The following is a 13431-nucleotide window of genomic DNA, read 5'->3' as shown; positions in this document are numbered from 1 at the left end:
CTGAGCAGCGAGTGAAGTCAAGGAGCCATTTGTAAACACTCAGGTGAGGAGGAAAGATGTCAACACCAGGCAGAGCTTTGGAAGAGGATATTTTTAAAGTGCCGGCGACTGAGTGTTGCCATTATAAGAATATTGTTTTTAATACTAGGCCACACATAGGCATGTCTGTTATTGGCGCATAGTAATTTCGTTATGAGTGGTTAGCTCTCCGCCTTCATCCGGACAGATTAAGCTAAGGGATTAGTCTTTCTCTCACAAATTGCATGGGGGGAGGGGAAATTATCTGGACCACCCAGGGGGATAAAATGCACCTGGAAAGAATTGGAGAGGTGCATCTTTCTGGCAGAGCAGCCCAGCAATCAGCTGGTTCCTGCAATCAAGACCATGTGCAAAGCAGACAGACAGCAGACTGAGAAAAACAGTTGTGAGCAATTCTTGTGAGCATGCCGGGCTACACACGCCGCACATTTAAAGCGCATGACTTTTCTCACTGCAAAGAATTCCGGGAACTGTAGTTTACTCACTACAGGGCTACGGCACCCAGTCACCTTAAAAAAAACTACAGTTCCCAGGATTCTACGGGGAACTAGGTTGTGCGCTGTAAATGTGCGGTGTGCGCACAGCCCCTCTTGATCTGTGGTGCAGAGCTCCTGAGGACGAAGGTGGACTCTGCCTGCAATCTTGACGCAAGCCCTGGAGGTGACAGGGTGCCCTATGGCCTCCAGTCACCCTCGTCTTCTTTCCTCCCAATTCCAGAGAAGGAGAAGAACCCCCGGTTTTGGAGAGAGCAGGCCCAGGAGACGCTGCGGAGGGCTCTGAGCTTGCAGGAGCTCAACAAGAATGTGGCCAAGAATGTCATCCTCTTCCTCGGGGACGGTGAGATCTGGGGCATGGGGCGGTGGAAGTCTGCGGGATGGGGAAGGGGGCAATAGAGGGCTTCAGACACAAAGGAGGAGGGCAGGACTTGAAGTCTCCCCAGACTGCTGCTCCCTGTTAGACCCAGATATACTTCCCCTATAGAAGGGAATATATCCCTCCACATACTTGTTTCTGGGGCCTGTATACGTGAAGGAGCATCTCCACCCCCATCGTTCTGCCCGGACACTGAGGTCCAGCTCTGAGGGCCTTCTGGTGTTTCCCTCATTGCAAGAAGTGAAGCTACAGGGAACCAGGCAGAGGGCCTTCTCCGTGGTGGCTCCTGCCCTAGATACCAAACAGATAAACAACAAATTGACTTTTAGAAGACATCTGAAGGCTTCAGCGAGGTTTTTAACGGGATGTTTTAAATATTTTGTTGGCAACCCAGTCAGATGAGCAGCATATACCATAAATAATAAAATTATTACTATTATTATTATTATTGCTATTATCAAATATCATCCATTTTTTTCCAAGGTTACTTTCACAAATGTGTTCACCTTTATGCAAGCTTTCCCCTCAAATAGGCTTCTTTGGGTTTTGGTGCACACAGTATTTGCTTGGAGAAGTGCATTGCAAAATTCTGAAAAGTTCAAATGTGGGAGGATAAATCTCCTTCGGTTCACATTTTGTTCAGGAAAGTGTGAGCTCGGTTGTGACTCCTTGCCCTGATCCCTAGTTCTTCCCTTTTATTCTTACGTGAATCATGAGAATGGAAAGCTTGAGTCAGCTTTTTTTGCTCTCTCTGTCCCTGATTGGGGCCAAATTGTCTGTCATTACCTGGCACCGGGTGCAACAGGGACTTTCCCCACGGGTCACAGTTGGCACAGGGGTGACTCCATCCAGCTTGGTTTTCCTGAGTTTCTCATTTTTCCATTCTGCCTGGTTCTGAGTTCAGCCGTCCACATTTCCACATAAGTTTTACATATGCAGTCTCCCTTCCTCCCTGATATGTGCTTTTTTTGCAAAGCAGTTTCTTTTTTTTTAATAAGTTTTTTTTTAAGTTTTACAAAATATAGAATGAATACAAAGACAAAGACAAGAAAAAGATAAAAACACAAACTACATACTATACAATACAACAATACAAACATTAAGCACGAAAAATACAAAATACAAAAATACATACATTAAAAAGTAATAGTAAAAAGAAAAAGCACATATAGAAAAGACACAAAAATTCCCTCTTTCTTAATTTTAGATCTTAAATTCACATATTCTCCTGACTTCCTCACGTCCCCTGTTCTTGTATCCCTTTTAAAAGTTAGTTCAGCAATTTCATAGCCCATTAATTTATCTGTTGTTGGTTTAATCTTAGATTTTATCTTGTTGCTAGAACCCCAGCATTTCATTTCAATGTCATCAACATTCAAAAATTTTACAATATTTCTGCAAATAGATTTTAAATTTCCCCCAATCTTCTTCCACTGACTCTTCTCCCTGGTCTCGGATTCTGCCAGTCATCTCCGCCATCTCCATGTAGTCTATTTTTTTTGCAAAGCAGTTTCTGTTGGGATACTGCCGGGGAGACGGGGGCATCAGGCAGACCCCCAGCTGGCTCCGGACGATCACCGGTCTCCCGTGGAACAGCATCAGTCAGTCAGCCAGCGACATGAGCCTCAGATATGTTTAGAGACTCGTGCACGCTCTGAACAGAGAGATGTGCAAGCATAACGTACAGCATTTTATTCAGCATAGCTCAGGAACAAAGGAGAACATGTCTGCTTGCCTTCGTGTCCAGCAAAAACAAAACATAGCAGCAGTATAGCAAAAGCAAAATACAACGGAAGTTCCCAGCAGACTGTGCTGGGAGTAAACAGGCTCCCAGTACGTTTCCGAGCACAATTCAAAGTGTTGGTGCTGACCTTTAAAGCCCTAAACGGCCTCGGTCCAGTATACCTGAAGGAGCGTCTCCACCCCCATCATTCAGCCCGGACACTGAGATCCAGCGCCGAGGGCCTTCTGGCGGTTCCCTCATTGTGAGAAGTAAGGTTATAGGGAACCAGACAGAGGGCCTTCTCAGTAGTGACGCCCACATCTCTTCAGATGTGAAGGAAATAAGTAGCTATCCTATCTTTAAAAGACATCTGAAGGGAAGTTTTTAATATTTAATGCTGTACTGTTTTTAATACTTGATTGGGAGCCGCCCAGAGTGACGGGTGAAACTCAGCCAGATGGGCGGGGTATAAATAATAAATTATTATTATTATTATGTGATACACCAATGTCATGCCTGTACCCTTTTAAGGTGGAATGGAACTATATCCTAACATCCTCCCTCCTTCCATGTAACCTGTAGTACCTGTGGTTCAACCCAATTGCAACCTCTGTACCTAAATCTTAAGTTGTTCTCTGTTAACAACCTTAGGCAACAGATCTGCAGGAATTTTGTTTCCTGGCATGTAGGACACCTGAATGAATCCCTTCTGAATACACTCTCCTGCACGATGTAACTTCATATCCTAACAGTTTCCACTAATGTAATGCCCTTTCGATATGTTGCTTTTCACCTATTACAGTCGTACCCCACAAGACGAATGCCTTGCAAGACGAAAAACTCGCTAGATGAAAGGGTTTTGCGGTTTTTGAGCTGCTTCGCAAGACGAATTTCCCCATGGGCTTGCTTTGCAAGACGAAGACGTCTTGCGTTTTTTGCAAGTTTGTTTCCTTTTTCTTAACACCATTAATACAGTTGCGACTTGAGTTGGTAGCCTTTTTTGAGGTTTTTGGTGATTTTTGAAGCTTTTCCAAAACTTTTCTGACACCGTGCTTCGCAAGACGAAAAATTCGCTAGACGAAAAAACTCGCGGAACGAATTAATTTCGTCTTGCGAGGCACCACTGTATATGTGTTTATATGCATGCTTAACATTCCGGCATATTAATTTCCACACACATTTATGGGCTGGGGAACTGCATTGCAAAATTCGGAAAAGTGTGAATTCCCAAGGTCAGCTGTGTTTTTAGTTCAAGTGCAGTTTCACCAAGTGAAAGGTTCAACTTTACATACCATCTGGATGTAAAGGCCTTTCCCAGCCTTTCTCACGTGTGGCTCTTTTGACTGTAGGCATGGGAGTCCCCACGGTGACAGCGGCTCGCATCCTGAAGGGGCAGCTGAGCAACAACAATGGGGAAGAGACAGTCCTGGAAATGGACCGGTTTCCCTTTGTGGCTTTGTCCAAGGTAAGGAGACGTCTCCAGCCCTGCCTCTACTCCCATTCTCTTCTTTTGGATGGGCATCACAAAGGCTGTGGTCCTTCTTTACTTGGGGTGAAGATAAGACAGAAGGTCTGCTACCCTGTGATTCTTTTTTAAAAAATAAAATAAAATAAAAAACCCCTTTCTTTAAAACATGTGGAGCCTCGCCCTTCGATTCCAGCAAACATATGTGGAAACTCGTAGTTAACAGATTCATGCACGCTTAATCTCTGCGCGTTTACTCAGAGGTACGTCCAGTCATCGACTTCTGATGTTCGTGCTGTTGCTTCAAGCTGCCAAAATGGCAACGCCCACTGCTCAAGAGTGAACAAACCTCGAGGTTTATAAAACAGCACCAAAATATATTCTTCTTCTTCTTTGGCGATCCCTCGTAGCAGAGTAAGATTGTCTTCCATGAACACGATCTTAACAATGAGTCCGTAAGAGACTGTGGAGGCCAGTTCTGGATCCACACATCCTTCCACAGAGGGGACACTGGTTTTCGGGCAGGAGTTGATCACGGTGAGGGTTTGCCAAGCGTGCCTTCCTCTTGGCACGTTTCTCCCTTTCATCCTGAGTTCAAGCGTTTTCAAAGCCCATGACCTCTTTGGTAAAGGCTGTTCTCCAATTGGAGCACTCGCAGGCCAGTGTTTCCCAATTGTTGGTGTTTATCCTACATTTTTTAAGATTTGCCTTGAGAGGGACTTCAAACCTCTTTTGTTGACCACCAGCATTACGCTTTCCATTTTTAAGTTTGGAATAGAGTAGTTGCTTTGGAAGACGATCATCAGGCATCCGCACCACATGACCAGTCCAACAAAGCTGATGTTGAAGAATCATTGCTTCGACACTGGTGATTTTTACATTAGTTTGTCTGTCTTCCCAAGTGATGTGTACAATTTTTGGAGACATCGTTGACGGAATCTTTCAAGGAGATGGCGTTTATAAGTGGTCCATGTTTCACAAGCATACAGTAAGGTTGGTAGTACAATAGCTTTGCAAACAAGCATTTTGGTTTCCCTGCGAATGTCCCAGTCCTCAAACACTCTGCACTGCAACTGTGAGAAAGCTGCACTCGCCGAGCTCAGGCGATGCTGGATATCGGCACCTAAATATATTAAATGGTGGAAGGAAACACCCGAAGCATCCCATTGAAGAATGGAAGTGCTCTGTGGCCATGGAATGCTGACCGACTTCTGCAGGAAATCTAGAAGAGTTTGAATTTGGATTTGATATCCCACTTTATCACTACCCAAAGGAGTCTCAAAGCGACTAACATTCTCCTTTCCCTTCCTCCCCCACAACAAACACTCTGTGAGGTGAGTGGGGCTGAGAGACTTCAGAGAAGTATGAATAGCCCAAGGTCACCCAGCAGCTGCATGTGGAGGAGCGGAGACACGAACCCGGTTCACTAGATTACGAGTCTATCACTCTTAACCACTACACCGCACTGGCTCCCAAACAAAAAACAAGGCCGTTGGTCCATCTAGCCCAGCCATGCCTACACTGACTGGCAGCCGCTCTCTCCAGGGTTTCAAGCAGAGAGGCTTTGCCCAGTCCTGCCTCTTGGGGACTGAACCTGGCACATGCAAAGTAGTTGCTCCATAACTGAGGAGGGTGCCAGGTGGTCTGTGGCTGATTTAAATGATCAAGCCTGTCCTTTAAGAGCGGCTGTGATGCCAAGAGACATACTGATGGGGATATTGTAAAACAAAATTCACAGTGCTTGCTGAGCCTGGTGGCAGCCTGAATCCAGTGCCCACTGCAGACTGGCAAACTTGTACGCAGAGCAGATTCCTGTGGCAACAGCAATGTGGGGCATTCTCCCCTTGCCTCATTTCTAGGGATATAGGGACGTGGGTGGCGCTGTGGGTTAAACCACAGAGCCTAGGACTTGCTGACCAGAAGGTCAGCGGTTTGAATCCCCACGACCGGGTGAGTTCCTGTTGCCCGGTCCCTGCTCCTGCCCACCTAGCAGTTCGAAAGCACATCAAAGTGCAAGTAGATAAATAGGTACCACTCCGGTGGGAAGGTAAACGGCGTTTCTGTGTGCTGCTCTGGTTGTGCCAGAAGCAGCTTAGTCATGCTGGCCACGTGACCCGGAAGTTGTACGCCGGCTACCTCGGCCAGTAAAGCGAGATGAGCGCTGCAACCCCAGAGTCAGTCACGGCTTGACCTAGTAGTCAGGGGTCCCTTTACCTTTACATTTTAAGGAGGCAGCAATTTCCTTTTTTCCTGAAGTTGTTTTTATTAAGTTTCCCAAAATTTCCAGATAATAAAAACTCCCTCCCCTGACTTCCCAGCCCCTTTTCCATGGTGTTTCTATTTTTCTCCCTCTGAACCTTAACAAAACTACTATAATATTTAATCCCTTCTGTTGCTCATCGTTCAAATCCTGCTCGTGGGTCCAGCCCCTGGACAGCTCTCTGCCCCCCCCCCAGACGACATCTGGAAGCTGGCCCTTTCCAGAGCAAGGGCAACTCCTTAAGTGCCTCCCTGTGACAAAAACAAACATAGCACATTCCTCCCAGCCCCAGCTTGGAATCTGGCAGCGCAAGGCACCTTCTGTTTTGGCCCGTCTTGTGGCGGATACATTCACATGTTTGGTAGACCACCCCTTGTGCCCTGGCGGGGTGACTCTGGGTCAATCAGCCGCGAGTTCTTCTTAAAAAAAAGAAGAAACACAAGAACAAATTGCACAGGATTCCCTGCCTGCGCCGGTGCTATTCCAGGCTCTTCTTATGGTCTTAATGGGATTCTCAAGTAATTTGTGAGCATTAAAGAAGAAAACAAGGTAGGGATATAACCCCTGCCAGTCTGTGCAGGCAATACTGAGCTAGATTAGCCAGAGGTACTGATCCATCAGCTTCCTAGAGTAAGCTACAGTACCAGTGCCATAAGCTGCTAGATTCAGGCAAGCTGTTTGTGTGTTCCCCTTATTAGGGAGAGAGCCCCGTGGATCACAACAGGACCTACTTCTGAGCGAGCGTGCCCAGGATCTCACAACTGGGCTCTTTCCAAAGCCCCCCGCTAAGGGACCGTCCCAACCGCCTGCAGCAAGGAGCCCCTTCAGCGAATTTGTGGGCTGCATCAAGAAAACATTCTGTTTGCACAGACCCAGAGTCAATATGTTTCCCTGGACGAACGCTGCGTTCCAGTGTTCTGAGAGCCGGGCGGCATTCTTCCTCCCAGACTCAAGAAACTCTGTTTATTTCCCCCCACCCACCCCCTGATCATCACCAGTTATCTTCGTTTTCTTATTCAGGAAGTTTAAAAAGCCGCCCCCCCCAAGTAAGATGCTCCGTCCGGTCAACTTGTTTTTGTCATCCTCAGCCTGCTCTGGGCCAAGTGGGGGAAAGTCCAAACTTCATGTGGGCAGGCCTCCAAGGGATAATTTGTCAGGGGCCACCAGAAGACTCTCTCACACAGTTTTTGCTACCCTCCTTTCTCTCTGTCACCCCCTTTTTCTTTCTCTTTTTCGGCCACCCTCTTTCGTTCCATCTATCTGTTGATCTACCTGTCAGGTGCTGGTGTGGTTGCTTGAGAGCAAACAGGCAAGACTCCAACCTATATTTTCCAGGCTTTATTATCTGTACAAATTACAGTGGTACCTCGGGTTAAGTACTTAATTTGTTCCGGAGAGCCGTACTTAACCTGAAACTGTTCTTAACCTGAAGCACCACTTTAGCTAATGGGGGCCTCCCGCTGCCGCCACACCGCCAGAGCACGATTTCTGTTCTCATCCTGAAGCAAAGTTCTTAACCTGAAGCACTATTTCTGGGTTAGCAGCGTCCGTAACCTGAAGCGTATGTAACCCGAGGTATCGCTGTATTTACAGTGCAGAGCGTCGCAAGTCCATGTCTCCTCAGTCGCTGGCAGAATCTGGGAGTGGGCGGTCCTTATACCTTCCCCAGCATAACAGTCGTGTGACCCCCATCCCTCTCCTCCCCTCTCTGTGCCCAAAACCTACTGCGCAGAGCGGGCGTTGGCAAAGGGGGACTTGCCTCCCCTCCCCTTTGCTCAGGCTCGGTGTTGAGGCTCTCCCTAGCATCTTCTGGTCCCTGCGCTTCCCTCCTCGCCAGAGGAAGAACTGCCTCGCAAGATCTTCGGAGGCTCCCTGTAACACAACTGCCCTTCCAACAACTGCCCTGTTCCCTGACACTACCCGTCTATTGATCTTCCTTTTTCTTTTTTTAAATATATTTTTGAATTAAGTTTTACATAACAAATTTAAATTCAAACACATCATTCACCTCTTCAACTAGGATTCTCTGAACCCTTTGACTTCCTTCTGCCTTTCCATGGTTATAAATCTTTATTTCTTCTGCTTATCTTAGTTTCTCTAATGCGTTAAAAAAAAAGGTAATTCAAGTTTTTTTGTACGTTACAAGCAATACAGTGGTACCCCTGAATACGAACATGATCTGTTCCGGAGCCCCATTCGCATCCAGAAGCAAACGTATTTCGCCGCTTCTGCGCATGCGCACGACGTCATTTTGAGCGTCTGCGCATGCGCAAGTGGCGTAACTCCGTTACTTCCGGGTTGCCGCGGAACGCAACTCGAACGCGCTCAACCTGAAGCGCATTCAACCTGAGGTATGACTGTACTCAAATCCTGCCAAAGTTTTTCCATCTACATGTATTGTTCTTTCAATCTATTGATCAGCTATCAATTTATATCTTCCTTCCTTCCTTCCTTCCTTCCTTCCTTCCTTCCTTCCTTCCTTCCTTCCTCCCTCCCTCCCTCCCTCCCTCCCACCCATTTTCCTTTCCCTTTCTGTCACCAACTTTCCCCCCTCCATCACTCCCCTCTCTCCATCTCCCCAGGATGTCAGGGGAACGACATGAATTGCTGCTGCCACAAAGGGCTGTACTGATTGCTTGCAGAGGGATTTTGAAATTAGGCCGGGGCCACATAAAACTAGGTCAATGTGCCGCAGGTCTCCCGCACGCCCCTTATATGGCACGGGTGCAGATTCCTCCCCTGCCTACAGAGCCTGTTTGCACCCATATTCCACCCCAATGCTCTGGGCAGCTTCGCACCCCAGCCCAGCAAGCCAGCCCGGTGCCAACCGCAGCCGAGGTTGCTTCAATTCCTCAGGTATATTTTTAATTTGCGCTACGACATTTTTAACTGGGCTGCCACCACTGTGAGGACTGAGGCAACAAACATCCGACCTGCATTCTATTCAATTGGTTTTTTGGTCTTTTCTCCTAACAAATTGGTCTTTCCCCCTCTATTTGACAGTGCTGGGTATTTTTAAAAAATGTTTTAGTGAGTTATAATGTATGTTTAACTCGTGTGCAATGTTTTATTATGTTTTTATATATGTTGGAAGCCGCCCAGAGTGGCTGGGGCAACCCCGTCAGATGGGCGGGATACAAACAAACAAACAAACAAAATTATTAAATCTACATGTTTAATTCTATTTCTGTTTATTTTTTTAAAAAAATGAGTGCTCTCTCCCCAGCTTGATGTTTTAGCTGCACCTCTACTTTTTAGCTGTCAACCACCTTGAGTTCCTGTTAGGGAAAATGCCAGGATATAAATGAAAATAATAATAATAATAATAATAATAATAATAATAATAATAATAATAATAATAATAATAATAATAATATTTACAGAAGCTCGGGGGGGCTGAGGATGTCAGTGGGCTTTACTGCCGTGCAATGGGGAAGGGCTGCCTATGGGGCTGATCCTGCCTCAGAGCCTTATTTCAGGCTTTCTCTCAGGGATTAGCTCACAGCTTGGGGAGTGGCAGCAGGAGAAATGATGGGGAGAGGAGAGAAACTCACCCTCCCCATCGCACCAAGTATCTGCCCTACCATGTTCAAACTCTTTATTATTATTATTATTTCATTAGGCAACAATTACTTGATTTTAAGCCCTCCTCAAAGCAGTTGGAAGGATAAACTCATCCATAAGAAAAACCAACAACAATCATTTAAAGCTTTTGAAAAGTTCAAATAACGATCGACTAAAAAAACAGATTAAAACTCGCGTCAACTTTCTAAACGTCTGGGTGGGCTCGTCTAAACAAAAATGTTTTTAGCAAGCGCCAAAAAGAGCACAGCAAAGGCGCCTGCTTGATATCAAGGGGCAGGGAGTTCCAAAGTGCACTTTTTTTACTTTTCATTTTTACAAATGCGGAACGGGTATTATGTGGCCCCTGTAAAGGTAAAGGGACCCCTGACCATTAGGTCCAGTCATGGCTGACTCTGGGGTTGCGGCGCTCATCTCGCTTCTGGCGAACCAGAGCAGCGCACGGAAATGCCGTTTACCTTCCTGCCGGAGCAGTACCTATTTATCTACTTGCGCTTCGTGCTTTCAAACTGCCCTTCTGCCATTGCTCTCCGCAGACGTACAACACCAACGCCCAGGTCCCAGATAGCGCGGGCACAGCCACGGCTTACCTGTGTGGGGTGAAGGCCAACGAGGGGACGCTGGGGGTCAGTGCGGCTGTGACGAGGTCGCAGTGCAACACCACGGCGGGGAACGAGGTGACCTCTATCCTCAAATGGGCGAAGGCGGCAGGTGAGTGGGACAATGGGTCCAAAATCAGGGGGGTCCAGTGGCTCCTTCCAACAGATAACTTTTACTGCCAGAGTTGGGTGGAAAGTTATTTATTTATTTTAAAGGCACTTGCCGTTTGGAAGCAACCTTGTTTGTGTGCCCTCTGAATGCAAAAGTGAAAAGTTACTGGTGCTTTTCTGGGGGCAGGGATGTAGCTCAGGGACAGAGCCTCTGTTTTGCAGGCAGAAGGTTGCAGGTTCAATCTTGGGGGGCTAGAATCCCAGAGAGCAGCTGCTTTTCAATGTGAGAGAAACCAATCCAGATGAGTCAGTAGCCTGACTTGTTCCAAGTCTGGGATTTTCCAGGGACAGTCCCGGATTTACAGAAGCCGTCCCGGTTTCTAATTTGATCCCGGAATGTCCCACTTTCCCTTAGGATGTCCCTATTATCATCAGAGAAATGTTGGCAGGTATGGAGTTACGCGACCCCCGAGCCAGGGAGATAAGTAACTATACAGTGGTACCTTGGAAGTCGAACGGAATCCGTCCCGGAAGTCCGTTCGACTTCCAAAACGTTCGGAAACCAAGGCTCCTGCAGCCAACTGGAAGCCGTGTCAGACGTTCGGGTTCCAAAGTACGTTCACAAACCGGAACACTCACGTGTTCAGGAGCTAAAACGTTTGAGTTGCAAGGTGTTCGTCAACCAAGGTACAACCGTACAATCTTCAGAAGACAGCCCTGTATAGGGAAGTTTTTTTTAATGTTTAAAGTTTTATCATGTTTTTATATATGTTGGAAGCCTCCCAGTTAGATGGATGACATATAAATATCATTGTTATTACGGCATAAAGATAAAGGGACCCCTGATCATTAGGTCCGGTCGTGACTGACTCTGGGGTTGCAGCGCTCATCTCGCTTTATTGGCCGAGGGAGCCGGCATACAGCTTCCGGGTCATGTGGCCAGCATGACTAAGCCGCTTCTGGAGAACCAGAGCAGCGTATGGAAACACTGTTTACCTTCCCGCTGGAGCGGTACCTATTTATCTACTTGCACTTTGATGTGCTTTCGAACTGCTAGTTTGGCAGGAGCAGGGACTGAGCAATGGGAGCTCACCCCGTCGCGGGGATTTGAACCGCCGACCTTCTGATTGGCAAGTCCTTGGCTCTGTGGTTTAACCCACAGCGCCACCCGTGTCTCTATTATGGCATAGGATGTCCCTATTTCGATCAGAGAAATGTTGGAGGTTATGTGTTCCTGTTTAAGCCCTTCCTTTTGAACCATGAGGAGTAGAATTTTGATTTTTTTTTAAAGGAAGGATTGTAGCTCAGTAGAAGGAGGGGCACAGTCCACAGTCTACATAAAGAGGCCTGGAAGATCACATCTGGTGATCTAAGGCTTCCCCACCCCTGTAGACGTCCTAATAATAAATTTGGTTTATTACTCACCCTTCACCCTAAGGCCCCAGGGCAGGTCACAACAATTCAAAATGCTGCAGCAAGAGTAAAGCTCGCTGGCTGATAAGGCATTTTGAAAATCGTGGGCTTTGAGAGATAAATGCTTGCTTATTATTCCGTTAACAGCACAATCAAGAGCAAGTACCTCCAAATTACGGTAAATGTGGCTTATTCCCAAGGGTACAGAAGATGGCAGCTTAGGCTTCGCTGTTATCTGTGCTTTTAAGACAAGGCCTGGCTTTTAGCAATACAGTGGTGCCCCGCAAGACGAATGCCTCGCAAGACGGAAAACTCGCTAGACGAAAGAGTTTTCCGTTTTGGACGTGCTTCGCAAAATGAATTTCCTATGGGCTTGCTTCGCAAGACGACAATGCCTTGCGAGTTCCTGCGGGTTTCCCCCCCTCCCCCCTTTTTCTAAGCCGCCAAGCCGCTTATCAACTGATCCGATCAGCAGATAAGCCGCTAAAAGCCGCTAATAGCGCTAATCCGCTAATCTGTCAATGGACTTGCTTCGCAAGACGAAAAAACCGCTAGACGAAGAGAATCACAGAACGGATTCTTTTCGTCTTGTGAGGCACCACTGTATTTTTTTAAAAATCTATTTGTTCAATATGGGGCTTCAGTGAAACGGTGCTGGAATTTTCCACTTTTCTACATGGGGGAAGCATTTTTATTTGCGGGTCGTTCTAGCTGAACATTCGGTTTTGCTCTCATTCTCGTGTGAAAATAGGTGGGCTTTATTTTAACCGCCAAGCAAAAGTTTCCTCTTAAAACTTCACTTAGTAACAGATCGCAGATAGCTTTCTGGAAGGGCGTCAGAATACTTTAACCACAATAACTGCATTGTCCGGGACAAGAGCTGGACTTGAGACTGGTTTGATACTCAAGCAAAACAGAATATTAGTGTCCAAGTTTTCGCAGCATTGGAGAGAAGGGCTGTATTAAAAGCCCAGTGGCAAAGCACATCGATTTTCACATGGAAGGTACCTGGTTTAATCCCTAAAATTGCTTGATAGGGCTGGAAACGGCTATCTGGTTGCTACTAGCAGGTGGCGCTGTGGGTTAAACCACAGAGCCTAGGGCTTGCCAATCAGAAGGTCGGCGGTTTGAATCCCCGCGACAGGGTGAGCTCCCGTTGCTCGGTCCCTGCTCCTGCCAACCTAGCAGTTCGAAAGCACGTCAAAGTGCAAGTAGATAAATAGGTACCGCTCTGGCGGGAAGGTAAACAGTGTTTCCGTGCGCTGCTCTGGTTCGCCAGAAGCGGCATAGTCATGCTGGCCACATGACCCGGAAGCTGCATGCCGGCTCCCTTGGCCAATAAAGCGAGATGGGTGCCGCAACCCCA

At 46.9% G+C, this 13431-nt stretch overlaps 1 protein-coding gene across 1 annotated transcript in view; it reads left to right on the top strand.

Moving 5' to 3' along the window:
- Positions 1 to 13431, top strand: part of ALPL (alkaline phosphatase, biomineralization associated) — a 60323-nt gene that overhangs the window by 22484 nt on the left and 24408 nt on the right. The window contains exons 3-5 of the mRNA XM_083514692.1: positions 757 to 876; positions 3985 to 4100; positions 10479 to 10653. Of these exons, the coding sequence (XP_083370818.1) occupies positions 757 to 876; positions 3985 to 4100; positions 10479 to 10653 (411 nt within the window). The remainder of the gene's footprint in view (positions 1 to 756; positions 877 to 3984; positions 4101 to 10478; positions 10654 to 13431) is intronic.

Source organism: Podarcis liolepis (genome assembly GCF_965112155.1).
Source record: "Podarcis liolepis genome assembly, chromosome: 7".
NCBI lineage: Eukaryota > Metazoa > Chordata > Lepidosauria > Squamata > Lacertidae > Podarcis > Podarcis liolepis.
This window is presented reverse-complemented; position numbering and strand designations above follow the sequence as displayed.